Source organism: Drosophila gunungcola, chromosome 3R, assembly GCF_025200985.1.
Source record: "Drosophila gunungcola strain Sukarami chromosome 3R, Dgunungcola_SK_2, whole genome shotgun sequence".
NCBI classification, from domain to species: Eukaryota; Metazoa; Arthropoda; class Insecta; order Diptera; family Drosophilidae; genus Drosophila; species Drosophila gunungcola.
Window position 1 is genome coordinate 30,365,438 of NC_069139.1, and position 22,139 is coordinate 30,387,576.

The following is a 22,139-nucleotide window of genomic DNA, read 5'->3' on the forward strand; positions in this document are numbered from 1 at the left end:
GAGCGTGTAAGCCGAAGTCGAAAGCTTTCGGCCAAGTTCTGGGCAACAGGTTGCACGGCTACTTCGCGTCTCGCTCCGGCACTTCGTTAATACATACGTATTTTGCGCGTTTGCGCGTTTGCGCAAGGATGCCAAGCAAGAGCGAGATCGAAATCGTAATCGAGATCGAAATCGAGAGCGAGAGCGAAAACCCTTTGGAATCGAATTTGTTCGCGAAATTGTCACCCACACGAAAATACCGCCAATGAAGGTATCGGAACGGTACTTTTTACCCCATCATGACAGCAATTATTGCACTGTTCAAAGTTCTGAAAAATATTCGCTAATTAACCCCTGACCACTTCGGAAAAGTGTGCAAAAAATTATCATATCCACGTATTAAATAGGTGTGAAGAGAGAGCGGGGAAAAGGTCGCCAGCAGCGAGCCCAAGTCTTTGAATATGTATTTGGTCAGAAGCAGAAGAAGATGCGACTGCTAAACCAGTTTAGCACTTGGGCTCCCAAATGGCTCCTAAATATATTCGAATTTCGAATGTTTGCCTTCGTGGTGTTTGACAAACGGTCAAAATGCGGCGTGAACTTCTGAAAAAACAAAGCGCCCAATGGAGATGAGCGGCTGGTACTGTGCTTGCAACCCGGCCTACACCTACGTACGTACTTTATTTTTTGTGGGCTCGATAATTAGAACAGGGGTTGCCAACCGAGTCCAGATCGAACTTTGACAGCGACTTTGGTTGACTATTTGCCTTCCCCCAGCTAACGACCCCTCAACTTCTTTAATTCCAATTTACCTGCTAAAAGTCTCACCATTGCCTCACAGTTCCAGTGCGTTTTTGCGACAAAAAACCCAAAGCAATGCAACAAGCAAACATTTGCTTTTTTGGTCTCAAAGTTCGCTGCATGGCCGAAGCGTACAAGATCTTTTTGCGGAATTCTAACCGAACAACACGTAACTGACCATGTAATCTAGCCGCGCCGTATTAGCATGTGTAAATAGTTGGCGGGGGAGACGATGAATATGCATGAATTGGTAGCCCTTTGCTGATCCCATCAAAATTATCCGGAACGCGCGTCTTCCATATTGGTGGAATATTTGAATACAATCGTTTCAAGGGCCTTTCTAGTGGCTGTATGACTAGCGGAAAAATTGGCAATGGATCGATCTTAGATCTCATATGGAAAGGTCTTCTGAGGTAATATTTGTTAAATAAGACTTGCTGTGATTTTAAACTTTCCATTTGGTAAGAAATCTAAATCTTTATCATCAATATAAACAAAAAAAAAAGTATAGCGAAATCAAAAATTTTTATAAATAATTACATAATATTTTCGTAGACAATTCTACTATAAAAATCATTGATTTTAATAAAACAAAACATATTTAAACCATTAGTGAATTATGAACATAATTTAATCAACGTGAATCATATTTAAAAAGATATTGCCCATATTTAAATCAAAGTTTACCATCGAAATTTTGCAATTTCGTATAGTATTATGATTGTTGTCTCATATTTGATTTAAACAACTTAGAAATTTATCCGAAACATGATGATATTTATTTTGAATATGAAAAAATAAACAACTTTATTAAAAGTCTCGCAAAAAAGGATTAACTCATATAAGATTCAAGTTTTGCATCGTAGTTTTTCTATAAAATTTTATAACTATTTAACATAGCTAAACGAAAAATGTTTCATATTTGATAACATATTATTTAAATTTGTATCTATTTGGACAGGAACTTTAAAGCCAAGCAATTAAAAAACGAAGATCGCGGGTTTGCTCTTTGTTTAGCATTCTTTTCGCTTTTTTCTACACACACACATAAAAACATGCGTAAACGCAAAGAAGCAAATGCAAGCCCTCGCCTGAATATGAAATTCGAATTCGTACACCAGTGGTCAATAATCTAATTACAAATTTTTGTTCTTTGTTTTAAACTTTAGAAAAATGTTTAACTATATTTATTATTCTGCTTAAGTAATTACAATATTAAGCTATAGGACTATGTATTTATGTCTGGCATCGATCCTTTAAATATAACCCAAATTTGTAGCTAGTTTTTTAAACTTTACTGTACCATACTTTTGTACACACGTGCACTTGCTGAATATTCTTTTAAAAAATTGTATTAAAATAAGTGTTTTTTCTGTGAAAGTGGATTAGAGTTGTGAAGAAAAGCTGAGTTAAAATGTTATTAACCATATTACAAAAATTATACAAGTGCGTTTTTGCATTCTATTTTTTTGTTTTTCTAGGAATTGTCTTTTGTTTTTTGTTAATATCTATCTTTCTTTTTTTGTTTGTATCAAGGCTGGGACCTAATGATGATTGATGTCCTAAGCTTACACTTTGTAATAATTTATTCTTTTATTTATTTACAATAAATTTTGGCAGGAACCGGAGTAACTTTTGGGTAGCTCCAGTTTTTTTTGGCGGTGGACATCCAAGATGATATTCCGAGTATTGTCACAAGGGCCGAGTTTCGAGCAATATTATTCGACTAGCGAAGATTTCAGGTAAGTGATTTTAATCATTAATCATCATTTATTGATTTTTCATTGACAAAATAAAAGAAACAGCGATCAAGTTCTGTGAAGATAATTATGTGAAGTAAAAACGAATTTAGGCGTGCGCAAGGAGACTACGATATATAGCCGCAATATTCGAAATCAGGAAAGATTAGTCCGATCTTAAGAAATGATATAGCAATCGAAAGGTAGTATTTACTTAATTAATTATTGAAGTTAGAAATTTTCGAATTAAGTACGAAAATAGTAACTGTGCTTACTACGCCGCCTTTTTAAATTAATGTTTCTTACTATTTTGGTATATATTTGAATCAAATACAAATATTTTTTAAACTGCTATGTTCATAATAAGTTACAAAAATAACTATGCGACATAATTATATTTACTATTTTTATGTGTTGTTGTAAATCGTTAGGGGAAATGATTGATTCGATCATGAAATAGTGACACTTAGTATGTTTTCTTTTACCAGTGTAGGAAAGTAAGTCTGATCTTTGGTTAATAATAAATAAACATACACCTATTATGTCATTAGTTTAGGTGAAACATAATTTATGTAAACTGAAAAACAAACTTAATGATCACTTTATAACCAAAAAAGACCTTGAGTTTTTGCCAAAGTTTACTCACAAATCCAAATGTTAAGCCAATATGAAAATATATAAATAAATGAAATGTGTAATTTGTGCCAGATTTATGTTCGATTTCAATATATATTTTTGAATATGTTAATTTTCCAAAGTGCATTATGCATTTGCCAAGTTGAAGGAACTTTGCCGCGACCCCGATCGACTTCGCATGTTCCATTTACCCGCCTTATGCTTACCATCAATCAGACCGAAATAAAAGTGGCCCCGATGGCCGCATCCGTCCGGTTTTTTGGCTCGACGGCGGCCTCTTCCGGTGCTCATCCCCTGGCAGGAGTACAATGACTTTTTGCCGAGGCTTCGCAGCGTGGTCTGCTGTTGTGGTTTTTGCGAGCACACGTCACGTATGCTTAATGGCACAACCTTCGGCCCAGAAGCATTGACTTCGATTCGGGTCTCAGTCGGTCGAGCCAGATGACGATCGTAATGATGACACGCAGATGGACCGCGTCCATTTCTGTCCAGCATCTGGTGGGTGTGGGTGTGTATCGTCGGCCAAAGCCATTATTTATTGGGCCAAGCTTAGGAGTGTTTTTGTGGCGCTTGTTTTGGACTCTCGTTAGTATTATTGGCCTTATCCACGCTTGGCGGTAGAAAAAAAAACCTGAGTTCAAGGTCGCGTCACTCGTGAATTTCCCAAAACGATTTAAGCACGCGTCAGGGGAGTAATTTTATATCGGACTAGGACCAATGAGCTTTATAGAGGAGACATCAACTGTGAATAGTTGCACTGCGTCTAAGTCCGAGCCACTCTGACTGCCCCTCCCTGCAGTTGTGCAAGCCAAGATGATTGATGTCAGAGTCTCAAAGGCCCTCAAGCCACAAAGGCGGCCGCCACGTTGCATTGCACCACGGGAGCACTGAAAGAAAATGCAGTGCCTAGAATCTAGAATATTTAATAAATATTGTTTAGAAAAGGTTTCTTTTTTTGCTAGTTCATAATTCATTCAACCCAGGCTCAACATCAATTCTGACTTCCGGTTTTTCCAAAATAGTTAAAAGCTATCTGGGCTTATCTAGCCTAGCTCGTATTTGGATATCATAGCGTTTTCAAAATTTAGAGTAACGAATTTACGAAACAGAAAATATGAATATGAAATCTTTAGAATGTACAAAAAGTACCTATGGTATATGGTATATACAAAATCACCATATTTAATTCTAGAAACCCCAAATGGGTTTAACTGTTTTGATGAGTACTTGTAAGTTTTGAAGAAAAAAAACATAAACAGTAAATTCTATGTACACATCTATATCCTTTTGAATTTTAAAAAACCCAATGTACTTCTAACCCAATATTCTTCTTGATTTTGGGAATACAAATATTTTTTTTTTCAAAAATACAAAATATTTTACATTAATAAAATCTTTTCAGTAATAAATTTTCAATGTTCCATTCGGTTTGTTGAATTGGTGACTTTAAGTTTATATTTTTGTATATCAACTAATGAAACTTGAGAAGTCATTAATTTTCTTCCGCAACTTTGGATTCCAGTGAACCGCCGCCATTGTGGATAATGCTGGTGCTTTTCTGATTATTAAATAACTGTTAAGTCAAGTGGCATTTTCCGATTCTGCAAATCATTCTCGCCTTCGCATTAACGTGGAATTTTTGGTCTGAGGCAATGCAATCGAAAGTGTGAAATACCAACGGCAGTAAAGAATAACAAGCTGATACACGAGTCATTCTCCTGCCACCCGCCCCCCAACGAACCCGTGATTATAGCTCGAGTCTAATCCAGACCTGCCAATTTCGATTAAGCACAGGCACACAGGTAGAGATGGCCGCGCGTTAGAAAATATTTAAAACAATAAAGCATTGAGTTAACACGACGACGACGACTGGACTTCCCATTCAGCGCCATTTCTGCCGCATTTGTCGACTGCCCCTCAAACAAGTTCCGACCAAATCGATCGACGCGACCAGCTCGATCTCCTAAAAATCAAGAGAAGACGCAAACTGGTGACGATGGCGAAGCAGATGAAGATGCAGAGGTGGAGGTGGAGATGGAGATGGGATTTAGTACGCGCATAAAAACAAGAGAGACATTAGAAATTGCGCAAGGCGTTCGTGTTTGAACATTGATCGGCCATCGTGAAAATATATCAAGGTCAGCTGGTTGACACAGAAACCAAACGAATCAGCTAACTAACATTAATTGATGGATCTGTGCGTTCCAAGACGGCCAATTCGTAAGCCCTCCAGCTTGGAGGAATAATCTGCACTTCGGATTTGCATGTGAAGAGGCAGTAAATTAAAAATGAATTCAGTTAAGATATATAATATATTATATGCAGTTTATTTATTATTGTTTTCGACTGGCACAAACAATTTTTTATTCACATGCAAAGTGAGGCCGTAAAACAAACTAGTAACGGTGAATACAATGCATTTACGACACTAACGCGTGTTTTGATTATTTATGCGCAGTCTGATTAATTCGAATAAATAATTTGAATTGAGCGCGAAAGTGGCCACACTGGTTTGGGTATAAATAAGTGGATATATCAAAGTTCTCTACCTACTACGGAGTGTGACCATATTGTGCAAGGCGTTTTGGCATTCCCTAGAAAAATAGCGAATAGCACACTGCAAAAACGTAAATAAGAAGAACTACAGACTACTGGTCTTAGAAATGGAACCCCAAGTCACGATCCACAGATATTACAGCCGGCAAGCCAAGTACTCCGGATCCGCTGATGCGGACTTGGAACTCTGCATCAAGCACTGTGGCGGGGACGTGGTCAGAATCGAATTGGTGAACCGACTCCATGGAATCCAACTGCAGCGCAAAATACGCCGGTTGCTGCTGCTCGTGTTCTTGGCCATCGCCTATTTTGCCGGAGTATGTGGCTTTGGGAGCAGAAACCTCGGCATGCTGCAGCCCCGGATCCTGTACCCGCTGGTTACTTGTGTTTCCGTGGCCGTCCTGATGATCCGAGCCACCCTCAACTTGGTGCAGGCAGAGCGATTGTTCTACAGCTGGGACATGGCTCTACAGACGGAGACGGTGCGGTCCTTCGGCAGGGAATCTGTGCTGTGCATCCAGCGAGGACACATACAGGATATTGTTCTCAACGAAGTCATTGAAGATGTAGGAACACATATATATCTTGACTTATCTTTTATTGCTAGAACAAACATCACTAGTGATCGATAGACTCCTGAAGTCTTATAAATCTCTGAAGATTTTAAAACTGTTAGTTTTGTTAAAGACTAAAGAATAGACTTGGCTTTCAGTTAGAAATTCGTTAAAAAAGATTTACTTTTAATTTTAGTTTTATTCTTTCTATCTCTCCATTAGTTAGATGTGAAGTATATGCTGATATTAAGAACGAAAGGAAGCCAGTTCAAGACACGGCCCATCGTACCCCTATTTAATGTAAGTTTCGCGATCTTGTTTCCTTTTCCCTTAGCTGATGTGTGAACTCTTTTTCTCAGAGCCAATCTCCCTCTTTTGAGTGTCTGCAGCACTTATATCGGGTCCTGCACGGATATTGGCTGAACACCGCAAAGGATCGATCGGAGCAGTCCTACAGCAAGGACAAACAATACTTAGTGAAGTCGTAGTCTTTCACCGTGTTGCTGAACTGTTTGTAAACAATGTGTTCATTAAAAATAGAGACTGTTAGTCATATTAGAACAAACTCAATACTACCGTGGACGCGTTTTTCTCTTCTTCGACAGGCAGGGGCGGTAATGATGGAACTTTTAACTCCGATTCCACAATGTCAAAGTCAGCCCGAACCTGTGAACATATAGATATGTTTATTAATCTCAAAATAACGATTGCTCATGATCCCTTACCAAATTGTTTAGATCTATTCTACATTTCTTTTTTAGGACCTGACGGTAGGTCTTTAAGTAGGTGTCCTTGTTGCTGTTTAACTCCTTCTGTATATTCTGAAGATCAATTAATTGCTGTAGCGTTAAATCTGCAAATACTTCGTAGAAGAATTTTATAAAAACAAAGATAAAATAAAACCCGCTCACTTTCCATGGCGTCTGTTTTAGAGGTGGAGAAACACGATGGAAACATCGATACATCGACGTTTTTAAATATTTTTGGAGCATCGATGTGTTTTGGCAACTATCGATAGGAAATAGAGTAGAATCAAGTTTGTAAATAAAATTATTAAGTGTATAAGATATTTTTAAAAATTCAGCTGGTAGTGTATGAAACGGCGGGGGGTATTTTTTAATAAATAAAATATTTTGTTAACCATTATAAGAACTCAATAATCAAAAACATCGATGTCCGCGAACATCGATGTTTCTCCGGCTTTAGTCTCTTTATTGTTTTGAAATAAGACCAGTATTGGCCAACGCTGAACTGCATCAAATGGTTACGGTGATCACTCGCTATATGTTACAGTTTAAATAAACTTGTACTTGTTCCAATCTCCAATTAAAAAATATTTTGTACAAATATTACGTTTTTAGTTTAATACACTAATGCAATAGATATTAATATAGATAAAAACATATAATTTTGTATGTCAGCATCGCATTGCTAATTGCTGAATTTACAGCAATTCAGAGAGTCAGACGTTTCGGGAATAAACAGACTGTGGTATATCGGCTTTCTGCCAGTGTTGCACAGCGTCTAATTTCACAGCCCAGCCCGCCTGACGTAATTGGCCAAAACCGAAGTATTTTTGTTTATGTGTGCCCGCTCCCCCGCCCAAAAAAGCGCATGGGAAGCTGCTGCCTCCCGCCTCCAATGACCACGTCTGGCTGCAAAAACTATTCAACCCGCCACCCCCTCCGGAATTGCTCCTCGCTCCGATGAAAATCATCTGTTGCTGACCGCAGAACACTACGTAAAAGTAAGCAGTTTCGAAATCAGTCATTCCATATGAACATGGAGCTCTAACCCTGTTTTTGTGTTCTCCTCCAGCTCTCCGTTCCTCCGGGCCAAGATGAACCGCTCTGAACCGATTAATATTCGCCGGGATCGATCCTTCGACAGCGTTCTCAATCGTCTGCTCCGGATGAGGTCCCAGAACCATGAGAGTTTTCGCGCCGCCATGTATAACTTCCTGATCGCTGCCGGAGTGGCGGCCTTCGTGGCCGTCTGCTTCATCCTCGGACCCTTCGTTCGACCACTGCTGTGGGCCTTCCTCATGGGCGCAGTGCTCTTTCCATTCAAGAGGCGACTGGCGGAGAGCGTGAACAGATGGTTCCAGCGCCTGGAGGAGCGCGACTCGAACGTGCTGGTGTCCATCTGCTTGTCGCCGCTGGAGGCCACGGAGCACTGTGGCCGGCTGCTGATCGGATGGCTCTGCGAGCATTGGCAGCTGCTCCTGGCCGGATGCGGGGTGGCCGGGTGCATCAAGCTGTTGGTACTGTACGCTCCACAGGGCTTCCTGCTGGCCCTCTGGCACTGGATCACATTTTCGCACGGGCTATTCGTCAAAATTATTGGGTTCCTTAACGTCTATATGGTACGTATGTAGTCTATGATTTCATTTGTCAATGGTGAATCATTGCATTAGTAAATTTGTATACACGCATTTCCACTCAATTCTACAATCAGTCGTTCATTCTCTTTTCTGTTTAATTTTTTTTAAGCGAAAAAATTGATCCAATTTGCTTATGTTTAATATTTGTTTAACATCTTTAAAGCACTTTTTTCAAATGCTATTGATAACAAAGAATATTAATATTTATGTAAGATCATTTTTATCTGAAAAAAAAAATAGAACGCCATTTCCTTTAATATATTTAACTTGTCTACCGAGGCAGTGGTTGCGGTGGCCTTTCTTTTCTTTAACTATAATTGGTTCTTGAAATAAATCTAAGAATAATTAATGTTGAATTCTGACAACAGTCAAAAAGTAGATAGAACCAAAAAATTTGTGATTACAAAAAATGTGTTTCAGCTCTTTATAAAAGTCATAAAAATGTATTTTCTTTATTTATTGTTAAGAAAACAAGAAAGAAGCAATCTTCGGCCAGCCGAAATTAAATTAAATATTCTTTAAAGCACGTAAATTTATGCTATTTCTATATGTTAGCTATATGATATTGTTTTCTGATTAGAGTAAAAATTTCTATTTTTTATTTTATTTAAATTTTCCCTTGCTTTTTTTTTTGTAATTTTTCGATTTTTCCCATGGGATTTATTTGATATAGTCGTCCGATTTAATCAATGTTAAATAAATCTAAAATAATAAACCATGAACCATAAACAAAAATTAAAAAAACAGCAAAGTTTTTTGTTCCTTTTTTTCGATTGTTCCTACGTGAGATATATACCAGCAAGGTTGTGAAGAAACGGACGGTCAGAAGGACATGGCTATCGCACCTTCGACGCTCAAAATTTTTGATATTACATATTGTGACGAAAAATTACTAAGCATTCAACTTAATAAATTTTTTTACTTATCGCGCTCTAACAAAGCTCTTAATCTACACAGGCATATTTTTGTTTATAATTTTAAAAAATGTTTTTTTATGTCAATCCACCAATTTCAGTAAGTTACAGAAACAGACGGACGTATTTTAATCAGTGTATGCATACTTTTTTGACGAGGGTAACATCCTTAGTGTCGTTTTACAGGGGCATGAAAAAAATCGTCAAAAATCTGCCGCAGTTTTAAATTTAGTTTAGTACAAATTATCAATAACCATCATTTATAGTTTATTATACCCTTGCAGAGGGTATTATAATTTCAGTCAGAAGTTTGCAACGCAGTGAAGGAGATATTTCCGACCCTATATTCTTGATCAGCATCACTAGGAGAGTCGATCTAGCCATGTCCGTCTGTCCGTCCGTTTCTACTCAAACTAGTCGCTCAGCTTTAAAGCTATCTGCATGAAACTTTCCCAAAAGTTGGCTTTTTTATTGCAGGTAGTACATAAGCCGGAACGAGCCAAAAAATAAAAAAAAAATTTATTTTCTGTTTTTTATTTTTTTTTAGTTCTTTGACATAGTAATGGTTAAATATTTCAGAATTACGGTTTAAATTTAATCAAAATCGGACTATTATAACATAAAGCTCCCATAAAAACAATAAAAAAAAACAATTTTTATTTTAAATGCAATTTTTTTTATTTTAAAATTTTTTTTAAAAACTTTTTTTTGACGTTTTATTAATTTTACAGTTCAGAATTACGCTTTTAATATTAATAAAGCCACCATAGGAACTATCAAGTAATTGAGCTGCAAATCATTATAGCTTCAATGTTTTAAACATTTACGAAAGTAAATCATAATATATTAACATTAGTTTTCAAGAATATTTAATTTTTTCAATAGCTGCAAGGGTATTTGAACTTCGGCTTGCCGAAGATTGCTTCCTTTCTTGTTTTTTTTTTTATCAATTATCAAAGTCAAAAATATTCATTATTTTTAAATGAATATTTTTGATTTATATTTGTTTGGCTTAAAAATAATAATTATTTAAAAATAATTATTAAAAAAATTGAAAAATTAAAAATCTTTGAGAAAATAGATAGGTGGCCAAAGAGGATCAATAAAGTGTTTCTCTTTTTATACCCTTGCAGAGGGTATTATAATTTCAGTCAGAAGTTTGCAACGCAGTGAAGGAGACATCTCCGACCCTATAAAGTATATATATTCTTGATCAGCATCACTAGGAGATCTTGCCATGTCCGTCTGTCCGTCCGTTTCAACGCAAACTAGTCTCTCAGTTTTAAAGCTATCTGCATGAAACTTTCTTAAAAGTTGTCTTTCTATTGCAAGTAGTATATAAGACGGATCGAGCCGGATCGGACGACTATAGCATATAGCTCCCATAGGAACAATCGGAAAAATAAATAAAAAAAATTATAACTTTGGTGTTTTTTAATTTTTTTTGTAGTTCTTTGAGATATAGTAATGGTTAAATATTTCAGAATTACGGTTAAAATTTCATCTAAATCGGACGACTATAGCTTATAGCTCCCATAAATAAAAAAAATTATAACTTTGCTGTTTTTTAATTTTTTTTTTTAGTTCTTCGAGATATAGTAATGGTTAATTATTTCAGAATTACGGATTAAATTTCATCAAAATCGGCCGACTATAGCATATAGCTCTCATAGGAACAATCGTATAGCTGCCATAGGAACTATCAAAATTAAGCTGCAAATCATTATAGCTTCAATATTTTTAAACAACACGCAAAAATTTATCGTTTTCAAGAGTATTTAGTTTTTGAAATACTTGCAAGGGTATATGAACTTCGGCTTGCCGAAGTTTGCTTCCTTTCTTGTTTTGTATGTCATTTTAAAGTGATTGATTTTTGATTAAAAAAACTTGAATAATCATTATTTGCAGCTCCCAATCTATCATTCAAACTAAATAATGTAATAACAAATAAAAAAATATTCCTCTTCCGTCTTTTACACATTTTTTCTTTGCCAAGATATATAAATTCAAAAATGATCTTATCCTCTTTGCTCACACAGCTCATCTGCCTAGTGCTGGTTTACTTGAGCTGCGTCCACTTCTTCTGGAAGCCGGAAAACAGCTCTCATTTCGTGGTTGCCGGACAATCCATGTGGATAGCAGTTGCAGGCTATCTGAGCAGCTTTCTGGGTGCCCTGCAGGTGCCTGTGTTCCTGCTGGTAATGGCCTACGTAACAGCATCGACGGCATACCACCTGCAGACGATAGATGACTCCGGATCCTACCTGCACCGGCTGCAGAAGCTGTTCGACAAGAACGATTTCGAGCGATCGCTGAGCAACTTCAGCATTTGCGGCAGGCCGAGCAGTGAGCCACTGAGTCCGGGCTTGCAATCGGATGTGGAGGACGTCTCGCTGAGCGACACGGTTGACTCGACAGACACCTTCGATGCTAAGCCGGGAGCCGAGGCTCCCAGCCACCAGAGCGATACGTTCTTTAAGCTCTTGTTCTACGCCTGCCTGGGCACATTTTTATACCGCAACGTGTGGATGTTTATCCTGGCCGCTATTCCAGTACTGCTGCACCTCATCTATACAATTGGAGATTACACAGGCATTTTCAAGTTTGCTTGCTGCCAAATCAACGAAGTCTACGCGGCAATGCGGGTGGGTTTTGAAAAATCGATTATTTAAAATACAGATTTAAGTAACATTAAAACAATTACAGTTGTGGGCCATCGATCACCACTCCGCCGTGCTTCCGCTCTGCCTGCCGGGAGTTTTGGAACTAAACTACAAGATTAACACTATCGTACGGGACTCTCTGAAGTCCTCCGTGGAGTCAGTTACCTCCATCCTCATGATCATCCTCATGCTGCTCATCATTGTCTTTCTGAGCGTGTTCTTTTGCGTGAACATCTACTCGGAGACTATTGAGGTGGCGTACCTGGGCAAGGATCTAATTAACAAGACGATCACAGATCGGCCTGAGCTAATAGATATCTTGCCCGCCAACATGCAGGCGTCCATCGATGATGCGTTAGATAACGCGCACCATTATGGGCGCCGAAAGATTGAGACATACATCGACGACTGGCTGGCGGACGCGGACAAGGTGCACGCCACCAAGCTGAAGGAACAGATTCTCGAGGTGTGGGACAGGCTTATCCAGTACTGGATTGACTTCAACAAGGCGGGCAGCTCGTACGGTCCGCGGGTACCCACGGATGCGCTGAAAAGCACTTTTGGCGAGATCGTCGACAATCCAGGTGAGCTTTTAACAACCTCTCTAAGGCTTCTTACTATTTTATTTTGACCCTTCTACTAATTAATTTTTGAGTTCATTTTTGGGGTTTTTGCTTGGGTTTTCGGGTTTTGTTGAGTTCCTGCTCGTTTCATCCATCCCGTAACACTCGTTTGCGTCTACCAAATAACTCATTCTGTGTTGCATCTGCTAACCAACTGCCGTTTATTTAACCAAGGACATTTTAAAGAGCTAGTTTTAGTGGCAAAACAGGGCATTATCGGCTGGGCGCAGAGCAACACTCAGACAATCCTCGAAGTCGCTGAGTCTCTTTGGCACATCATCCGAACCAATCTTTCGATGATCATGGGCGTGACAGGAGAGATTCTGTCCCTGGTGCTATCTGGTGGACAGGCGTGCATAGAGTTTATATTGGACATGGTGAGTGTAAATCAATTCCATTGTGCCTGTACGATTATACACATTCCTAGTTAAAGTAGCACTTTTAATTATGTCTTAATGTAGCTTAAGTCCATAAAACTTAACTACGTAATTATATTTAAAATGTATATTAATTAAGAGTGCAAACATTGTAACGTCACAAAAGTTAAATCTAATGGTTTCTCACTGTTTTATAATATTCTTTTAGATTGTATTCTTTACGGCCCTGTTCTATCTGCTCTCGAGCAGTCAGGAAAAGTACGCGCCGCTTCAAATTACCAAGTACCTGGGCTATTCCAGTTCGGGAATAAAAATCGCCGATGCCCTGGAAAACTCCATTACCGTGGTCCTAATCTCCATGTTCAGGTGCTCCACATTTACGGGCTTGTTCACCTGGCTGGTGCACACGGTCTTTGGTGCCCGGATAGTGTTTCTTCCCTCCGCCTTGGCGGCCATGCTGGCGGCTGCTCCTTTCCTAGGCAGCTACTGGTGTGCGGTGCCAGCCTTCTTAGAGCTCTGGCTGGCCCAGGATCGCTTTTATGCAGGACTCATACTGTTCCTGCTCCAGTTCTTTGTGCCCTCTTCTTTTGAAACGGCCATCTATGCGGACCTCAAAGGGTGCGTTCATTTTTGAATGGCTAAAATCATATTTTTTAAAAAATGTGTTTGTTTAAACTAGTGGTGGCCATCCCTACCTTAATGGTCTGGCTATTGCGGGCGGCATGTACTGGATTGGCTGGCAGGGAGCCATCTTCGGACCGCTGATGCTTTGCTTCTTCATCGGTCTCTTCGAGGTGGCCACTCTGGCCATGCGCAGCCATCAAGAGAACAGGTAAATTAGTTTAAAGAAGGCCATTACGATGATTATGTTTGATTTGCATGCGAAGTATGAACTTTATCAGACTTGTGCGGCCCGAGGATTGAAGTGAGTGATTTTGTTGGCTTGCTTTGAGTAGACCTCTCCCCGTTACATGTATTTTAGGATAACTAATTAGAGTCCCTTTCTATATTCCAGGCACAGCACCGATGAGGAGACGCGGACCACGTGAGTTGATCATGGGACAGAAACTACGAATTTCCTTCTAATACTCGAACTGCAAACTAACATAAGCTGTGTGGCCAAACATTTGACAATCAAACTAAGATTGGCCCAAATATCATACCCTAGAGTAAAGCTGACGTTTTTCTTGACCGCTGCTAATAGTTTCGCAGTTGCTAATCCATCCGATTTGCAAATTCGGTTCTTATTTTTACTAAACCACTCAAATGTTCATGATTCCGTCTGAACATCAACCGCTCCTTTGTATCTCTGCTATCGATCTTAGTTTTTTACATACAATATGTACCTCGAATTGTTTGTAGTCGCGAAACATTTGCAAAGCCTTTAAGTACCGATTATGTGCTCGCTACTAATTGCTTAATGTAAACTTGTGATTTGTTAAAACTTAAATGTAAAATGTGTTGCAAATATATTTCTATACTAACTTTAACCTGCGCTGAAAGCGAGCTTTTCTTAATTTGAAAGTTATTTTCCAGCTCATTCGCCCATAGGGTCAACGAAACCGTAAACGACAACACAGAAAAAACAAACGATGTCACAGATGGAAAGTCTGTGGGAGGGGGAAAACCTGTTGAGCTGAAAATTGTAACCAAAACTAAAACATTTCACCTCTTGAATGCCGAGTAAAACTAAAGAAAGTCGTTATGAAGAATTTATGGGTAAAACAATAAAATAAACACAAATTATGCAAATGTGGATAAAGTTTTAAATACTTTGTTAAATAATGATTTTTTAAAAAATATAATTAGTTTTTTCGTCTTGTAAGACTGCATATATATATAATATTTAAACATAACGATGATGTTAGTTGGTGTACTGATTTTTAAAGGTGAACTCCGGATGCCTCTCCACACTGAAAGAAATGCCAAAATTATCTTAAAATAAAGCCAGGAAAGGAAAGTTGCATTTAAATACCCATGGAAGAAGGCGAAGTCACAGATTCGAATGTTTTGATCCAGGCTGCACAACTTGTCCACCTCCTCCGCGGTGAGTTCGAAGTCGAAAACATCCAGATTCTGCTTGAGGCGATCGGGGTTCGTGCTCTTGGGAATGGCGCACACACCTGTGTCGATGATCCAGCGGATCAGCACCTGGGCCGGCGTCTTGCCATGAGCGGCAGCAATCACCTTGACTTCCGGGATGTCCATCAGATCGGGCAGATCCCTAACTATGCCGGCGCCCGAGTTGAACTTGGCAATGCCCTTGGATCCCAGCGGAGAGTAGGCGGTAACGGTTACGTTCTCGGACTTGCAGAAGTCGACCAGATCCCGCTGCTGTAGGTAAACATGGTGTTCGATCTGGTTGTTGGCCGGTCTGATCTTGCAGTTCTTCAGCAGACGCGCCACCTGGTCCTTGCTGAAGTTTGACACGCCGATGGACTTGGCGAGTCCCTTCTCCACCAGCGCCTCCATTTCCACCCAGATGGCGGCGTGATTGGTGGTCACGTCCACTTCCATCAGGCCATCCTTGTCAAGCTTGAAGTTCATGAAGATATATAATCGATTAATTTCTTATAAAATACTGCGCTGTCTTACCTTGAAGCTGCCGTCCTCGTTGATATTGATGGTAAAGGGAGTGTGAACTAAATATAGATCCACATATTCCAGTTCCAAATCGGCCAGCGATTTCTTAATGGTCGGCTCAATCTCATGCGGTCGGTTGGCTAGAGGGATTCATTTTATAGTTTGCTATTAATCAGGTAATAAAAGATGCACCACTTTTTGAAAATTATAGTCAGTATAAAGTATAAGGTTCGTGTTTAATATGGCTTTAACTTCGATTCATAAATCATTTAAATTCACAACTTAATAAGAAACCTATTTTAAAATTCATTATATAAATGTAGAAAAAGTTTATTTTGATATTCTGATTGATATGGTGAAATTTTTTGCTGTGATTAAAAGAAAGATAATTTTTAAGAATGTGACTTCTGTCATAGTTTTAGATTTTTCACTCAAACTACAAGGATACATTTTACTCACAAACAGGAGGCACCTTGGTCACAATGAACAACTCCTCCCGCTTGACCTTTCCAGCGTCCAACCATCGCTTGAGGACCCTTCCGATGGCCTTCTCATTTCCGTAGACTGGCGCCGTGTCTATATGACGATAACCCGCCTCCAGAGCCGCGTCGATGGCGGTTTCAATTTCCTCATCGGACGCCTAAAGTGTGGTGATGTACATGTGGTTAAGTGGTGTGATTATATATAGATTGTATATATATACAGCTTGTGAGCCCCCTATACTTCATTGTATGTATAGTATTGTCTCCGGGGGTCCAGAGAAAGTCAAATTAACTAACTCAGCTATATGAATAAATGTCTATTGTTGGTTTTCGAAAACCGGTCTGAAGTGCCAAGAACAAACAGATTCTGTTGGTTGCATTGGGCTCTCGAAGAGATTTAAATGTCGTATCAGCTCTTTATTGAGCTCGTTTTTTTGTTGTATATTGCAACAATCATGGTCAAACTCCATTAACCACTACTATTGCCCTTAATTTATAGAATTAACTAAAATCGTGATTATATTTACCTGCCAGGTGCCGATGCCAATCACGGGCATCTTCTCGCCATTGTTAAACGTTAGGTACTTGTTGCAGGCCATTTTATATTTATTGAGAATGTGTTTAATTCGACACACTTGCTGAACAGAATAAACGAAGATGCTGGGCTATAACCTGTTGCTTCGACGATTGGATTTGGAATAAGAAAACGATTTTCGGCCCATTCGGTATGCCGGTCCACTTAATCAAGGGAGATTCTGTCCTATTCAATGCACGGTCTTACTAATCGTTATTTATTTATATAATTTCAAGTTTACGGCCAACATTTATTTATCAGTTCATAAAGACAGCTTAACGTTGAATAAAATAAAGTAAATTTACCATGTAAAAGTTTGGATTTAAATTGAGTTTGTAATAATTATTTTAAATTAAATTACTCACAATTCAAGGGAAGTGTTGTTTTGTAAAGAAAAAACTTTAATATTTGATTGAAAATTATTACTTGTGTCTGATCTCATAAAACTTGAATAAAATTAATTTTTAAACTTTTTTTTAATAGAGTATTAGTGTTAGACACTCTTAATCGCTTAAATTGGGTCGCTTCAGGGGAATTATTTCCTTTACTCAGATACTTTCATGTATCAAGAAAACGCTCTCAAAGTTTCAAAGTGAAATATGTTAGATTTCGAAATTTATCGGACATTTGAATTAGAATAAATACTTTTAAACGCGTTTTTTTAATCCTTGTTTTTGTACGTTCTCTAGTACCAAAACTGTAAAGATTATTAATCTTTTTTCGACAACTGTTCGATTTTTTCCATTAACCTATTAATACTCCCAGCGGTAGAAAAAAGGTTGATCCCCCAAAGTTATAACTCGTATTATCAACCAACTATAAAACAATTTGTAATTCATATGCAAACAAAAAATAACCGTTAGTAAGACAAAATAATAGAATTGAAATCGCCTTATACAACAAACTAATCCACCACAATTGAGAAGTTGCTGAATGTGAACTCTGGGATTTCAGTCGTTTCACTGAAGATGCACTTGTCGATTCGACTGGTGGGGCTGCCGGTATGCTTTAGCCAGAGGCGCCTGTGGAATAAACCTTATATTTAGAAACATCGGTTAATACAAACAAAAGCACTTACATGGACTCAAAGGAGTGTCTATGTGCTTGAATTTCGCCCTTAACAGTGTTATCGGTAGTGTTCTTACACCACCCGCGAACTCCGAGCTTCTGGGCCCTTCGTAAGGTATACTAGAAAGTTTGAGACGGGCTTAAACAAGAGATATGGACAGTTGCGGTCTTGAAATTTAAGATTTTTAGCTTATAGAAATAACAACCAAAACTAGTTTTGAAAAAACTTTCATGAAGCTAATACTATACACTAAATTGGACAAATATAAAGATCCACTATTATAATAGAAATATTTTAAAATATTAAAAAAATTATTATGTTAAATTTTTTATTTAAAACATAGGTAAGATATTAAAAATAAATTTATTGAATTATTATTATTTACTACAGTTGAAAAGAGAATTTTATTGAGCTATAAACAGATTTAATTTATTTTGAAGAACTAAACAATGTCACTTTAATTTTAAACATATTTTGTTTACTGGTAACTAAACATTAAGATAAATTAAAAAAAGTTTTTCTATGCCTTAAAAGTATGCTTTTGAGCACTTTACTTTGCCCACTTCTAATGTTATGACCGCAGCTAATAGCCTTTGATAATATACATATATAAATAAGCCTTTTCTCAAATTTTATAAACTGCATGCAATTCATGCCCAAAAACAATATTGCGATCTAACTTCACTGGTATAAGGACTAATTAGTTTTTCACATATCGAGCTCTTACCATTCGAAAGGAAACGCCTGCAGAGGTATTGCAAAACAATTATTTGAATTAACCGTATTAGTATGCGAACACCTACCTTGCACTATCCCAAACACTTCAAATTGGCATCTGAGCACCGGCTCATCAGGACTCTCTCGTGTGGGCTCTTTTTTTTTAAACTCGTTTCCAGAAATTCTCTTTGTCTCTTCATTGTTTTCGCTTTGGGAAATTGTTTTTGTGTCTTTACTTTTATCTGATGGTGTCGAAGCAGGAAGCGTTACCCTACGCTTTTTCTCTGTCTGAGTTCCGGCGGAGGCCATGATCAATCAAAATTGTATTATTTATATGTTTAAGATATTTACAGCGCTTAACTGTCAATAAACGATAGGCCGATAGACGGCAAACATTTCGATTCGATTCTATGAAGATGTTTGCGACACCGTCAAACATTTTTCAATTCTGTTCTTTCATTAAGCGGCGAAAAAACTAAGATATTAAAGTAATTTTAAATGACTACACCAAAGGCATGAAATTTGTTACATACATATTTACTATTTGTTTATTAGACGCAAGAAGGCCGAAAAAGATTTAATTAATAAGAAAACAATTTAAGGCACTTGCGTATTAAAAAGGCCTTTTAAACTGTCATCTCTGACGTGTTTTAGTCATCGAATCTGGTCACCCTGATGCCAGGGCGATCCGTTGGAACCAGTTCCGACCTGCCTTCGAACAAAACAAAAATCAGCTACTCAAAATATAGTAAAGTACGAACTTTACGCGCAAGCTACTTAATCGCACTATGCACACTCTGTACGCGCTGCTCAAGAACAAGCTGAGCGATGTGCACCCGCTGCACAACATCGACTTGGAGCGAGATGTGGCCTATTTGAAGGCGCTGGTGACCAAGGAGATGCAGCTGCAGTTCGACGCCAGTGAACTGGGTGAGTGAACCTCCGAGTCAAAGAGCCGTCCGTTGTCTCCATTGTGCTAAGTCATCTGCTGCGCACTTGCAGAGATCATCCACCACGGACGAGTGCTGGAGGATGCCGACACCCTCAGCAGGTCGCTGCAGCCCAACGCCGTAATCCACTGCTTCCGGAAAACCAAACGCTACTCGCCCTATGTGCCGCCAGCAGCCTCGGAGATTAACACCAAGCACATCCAGGAGCTGTTCTCGCTGACCTCGCACCTCCAGATCAGCGTGACCTCGCGATTCAACATCCTGCAAAAGATACTCGCGGAGTATCCGGAATTCAGGCGCAATCTGGGCGCCCAGGCACTCATCCGCGATTCGGTGCTCTTCAATATGTTGCACGAGCCGGAGGTGGTCCAGAACCTGGTGAAGGATTACCCACTCATCTGCGAGGCGGCTCCCTTCATCGTGGACACCATTCGCAAGGAGTTGGCCAGGAACAGCTCAGCCACCCAGTGTAAGAACAGATTCTTTTGCAGACTTTCATTGTAAATCCGAACAAGGGCATAAGATACACCCGTGCAGAGGGTACAATGTTTTTGTTACAACGCCTTGCTCTGCGCATTTTACACCTTATAAAGTATAAAGTATATGTTTTCTTGAAGAGCTGCACTGGGTGATTTAAAAGTTTTGTGACATACTGACGCAGTTTTAAAGCTAGGGACTTAAAACTTTCCTTTTTTTCATGTACCTTATTGGAATCCCGCTCATTTATCACGCACTTTCTTTACTAATATGTTGTTCTGCCATTTAAGCCACATTTCTTTAGTTTTATCGAAGCAAACTATTTATTTACAATATTGCCCTTTTCCAGTTCAAGAACAGGCTGCCTCAGAGTCGACGACTTCGTCAGAGGAGGAGAACTCACTGGGAGCAGGAAGTAGCAGCAGTGGCGGCAGTAGCAGCACCGCCGTGGCAGCTGCGGCTGCCGCAAATCGGCGTGATGAGATGGCCAACATCCGGCAGATCAGCCGCCAGCAGCTGGCCAACGCTTTGGCCAACGTCACCTCGTTCAACTCACTGTCGAACATTGCCCAGCGAAATGCGGACGAGGCGCTGCAGGGCGATGAGAGGCCAAGGACCACTTCGGCGCCTCTGGCAGCAGTTGGAGGAGGTTTGGGAACCGGAGCAGGAAGCAGCAGCGGACCCAGTAGCAGCGGTTCCATCTCCTCAGAGCTGTTCCGCAATGAACTGGCCCGCGCTTTTCAATCTCTGGCACAGCAGCAACCGTCACCGGTGGAGACCATGGACGTGGAGTCCGCAGTAGCCCCAGTTCCTGAGTCAGTCGCCTCAGCAACTGCCGACGATGTGGATGACGAGGATGATGGTGGCGACGACAGCGATGTGCTGCCACGGTGCTATCGCCGACATCGCTTCACCGAACAACTGCGTACCATGGCCGCCATGGGCTTCATCAATCACACCCAAAACGTTAACTTTTTGGAAATATCCGATGGAAATGTAGAACACGCCATTAATCTGCTTATGCTGGGCATGAATTAAATTGTATATGTTACATTAATAAACTTTAGAATTATGGAGTAGACTTATCTGATAAAGGAGAATGATGGTCAAGGCATTCCTAACCTGGGAGTTGATGTTGCGCAGCTGTCAACTCCAGACGCTGTCTTAAAATATCCCCCAATGCTCAATCGCAACATTCCTGGCTGGAATTTATCAAATTAAGGACATTTTAAAGTATTGGCTATTTTACTACAGTCAGATTAATTAATTAAGATAATAAACATCAAGTTAGCGGACGTTCTCTCTTATTGCTCTGTTGTCATTGTAGTACAGAGCTTTTTAAATTCATTCGACCATTGCTTGTTCAAGCCTTGTAAATAGTATGTGGCAGCCGATTTTCAATCTTGGATCAAGAAAAACTTGTATTGTATACGGTTCAGTAGTATAATAATAGCTAATAAGCTTGGTGGTGTTCCTATAAAAAGTCATTACGTTAAATTTAAGGGAAACAATCAATATCAGGCTTTAAGCCTAAGCCCGACTGCTAATTCTTTCACTTTTCAATTTAAATCGACAAAATCCTCAAGAGATCAAACCTTGATTCCCAGTGCAATCGGAATCATAATATGAAACTCCAATCTAGTTGTATGGCACCATATTTTTTTATACCCTTGCAGAGGGTATTATAATTTAAGTCAGAAGTTTGCAACGCAGTGAAGGAGACATCTCCGACCCTATAAGATATATATATTCTTGATCAGCATCACTAGGAGAGTCGATCTAGCCATGTCCGTCTGTCCGTCCGTTTCTACGCAAACTAGTCTCTCAGTTTTAAAGCTATCTGCATGAAACTTTCCCAAAAGTTGTCTTTCTATTGCAGGTAGTATATAAGTCGGATCGAGCCGGATCGGACGACTATAGCATATAGCTCCCATAGGAACAATCCGAAAAAAAAATTTAAAAAAAAATTATAACTTTGGTGTTTTTTAATTTTTTTTTTAGTTTTTCGAGATATAGTAATGGTTAAATATTTCAGAATTACGTTTTAAATTTCATCAAAATC

The 22,139-nt window shown here is 39.0% G+C and overlaps 6 protein-coding genes and 1 long non-coding RNA gene across 12 annotated transcripts; 4 read left to right on the forward strand and 3 right to left on the reverse strand.

The window, feature by feature from the left end:
* Positions 1-26: 26 nt before the first annotated feature.
* LOC128252943 (uncharacterized) lies at positions 27-5,448 on the forward strand. Its single transcript, XR_008267355.1, has 3 exons — positions 27-1,193; positions 2,401-2,522; positions 4,678-5,448. It is a non-coding gene; the product is annotated as an uncharacterized LOC128252943 (long non-coding RNA).
* A 317-nt stretch (positions 5,449-5,765) lies between these two features.
* On the forward strand, positions 5,766-6,835 carry LOC128252938 (uncharacterized). The gene is made up of 3 exons (XM_052981170.1): positions 5,766-6,277; positions 6,488-6,565; positions 6,625-6,835. Exons 1-3 carry the CDS (start codon positions 5,819-5,821, stop codon positions 6,751-6,753), a joined length of 666 nt encoding a protein of 221 aa, XP_052837130.1. The 5' UTR covers positions 5,766-5,818; the 3' UTR covers positions 6,754-6,835.
* Positions 6,445-7,273, reverse strand: LOC128252941 (uncharacterized). The gene is made up of 4 exons (XM_052981173.1): positions 7,177-7,273; positions 6,991-7,118; positions 6,842-6,931; positions 6,445-6,773 (listed from the first exon to the last, which is right to left on the reverse strand). Exons 1-4 carry the CDS (start codon positions 7,220-7,222, stop codon positions 6,717-6,719), a joined length of 321 nt encoding a protein of 106 aa, XP_052837133.1. The 5' UTR covers positions 7,223-7,273; the 3' UTR covers positions 6,445-6,716.
* Positions 7,274-7,772: 499 nt separating this feature from the next.
* Positions 7,773-14,995, forward strand: LOC128258191 (transmembrane protein 245). Of its 5 annotated transcripts, none has more exons than XM_052990095.1 (9): positions 7,773-8,012; positions 8,084-8,630; positions 11,602-12,207; positions 12,269-12,809; positions 13,023-13,225; positions 13,434-13,843; positions 13,905-14,057; positions 14,241-14,270; positions 14,762-14,995. In XM_052990095.1, the coding sequence occupies exons 2-9, from the start codon at positions 8,106-8,108 to the stop codon at positions 14,910-14,912; spliced, it is 2,619 nt and encodes an 872-aa protein (XP_052846055.1). In that variant the 5' UTR covers positions 7,773-8,012; positions 8,084-8,105; the 3' UTR covers positions 14,913-14,995. The 5 variants fall into 5 exon arrangements, 4 of the variants coding, with proteins under 4 accessions (XP_052846055.1, XP_052846905.1, XP_052847739.1 ...); XM_052990945.1 differs by having other exon boundaries at positions 13,035-13,225; XM_052991779.1 differs by having other exon boundaries at positions 7,774-8,012; positions 13,047-13,225.
* Positions 14,925-17,007, reverse strand: LOC128265950 (aldo-keto reductase family 1 member A1). Its single transcript, XM_053002381.1, has 5 exons — positions 16,818-17,007; positions 16,268-16,448; positions 15,821-15,948; positions 15,201-15,760; positions 14,925-15,138 (listed from the first exon to the last, which is right to left on the reverse strand). Exons 1-5 carry the CDS (start codon positions 16,887-16,889, stop codon positions 15,090-15,092), a joined length of 990 nt encoding a protein of 329 aa, XP_052858341.1. The 5' UTR covers positions 16,890-17,007; the 3' UTR covers positions 14,925-15,089.
* Positions 17,008-17,588: 581 nt separating this feature from the next.
* On the reverse strand, positions 17,589-19,234 carry LOC128251604 (acylphosphatase-2). 2 transcript variants are annotated; one of them, XM_052978693.1, is made up of 4 exons: positions 18,737-19,216; positions 18,661-18,677; positions 17,943-18,052; positions 17,589-17,886 (listed from the first exon to the last, which is right to left on the reverse strand). In XM_052978693.1, the coding sequence occupies exons 1-4, from the start codon at positions 18,957-18,959 to the stop codon at positions 17,769-17,771; spliced, it is 468 nt and encodes a 155-aa protein (XP_052834653.1). In that variant the 5' UTR covers positions 18,960-19,216; the 3' UTR covers positions 17,589-17,768. The 2 variants fall into 2 exon arrangements, with proteins under 2 accessions (XP_052834653.1, XP_052834731.1); XM_052978771.1 differs by lacking the exon at positions 17,589-17,886 and having other exon boundaries at positions 17,976-18,071; positions 18,737-19,234.
* Positions 19,235-19,331: 97 nt separating this feature from the next.
* Positions 19,332-21,158, forward strand: LOC128264464 (uncharacterized). The gene is made up of 3 exons (XM_053000363.1): positions 19,332-19,580; positions 19,653-20,069; positions 20,427-21,158. Exons 1-3 carry the CDS (start codon positions 19,439-19,441, stop codon positions 21,113-21,115), a joined length of 1,248 nt encoding a protein of 415 aa, XP_052856323.1. The 5' UTR covers positions 19,332-19,438; the 3' UTR covers positions 21,116-21,158.
* The last annotated feature ends 981 nt before the right edge of the window (positions 21,159-22,139 follow it).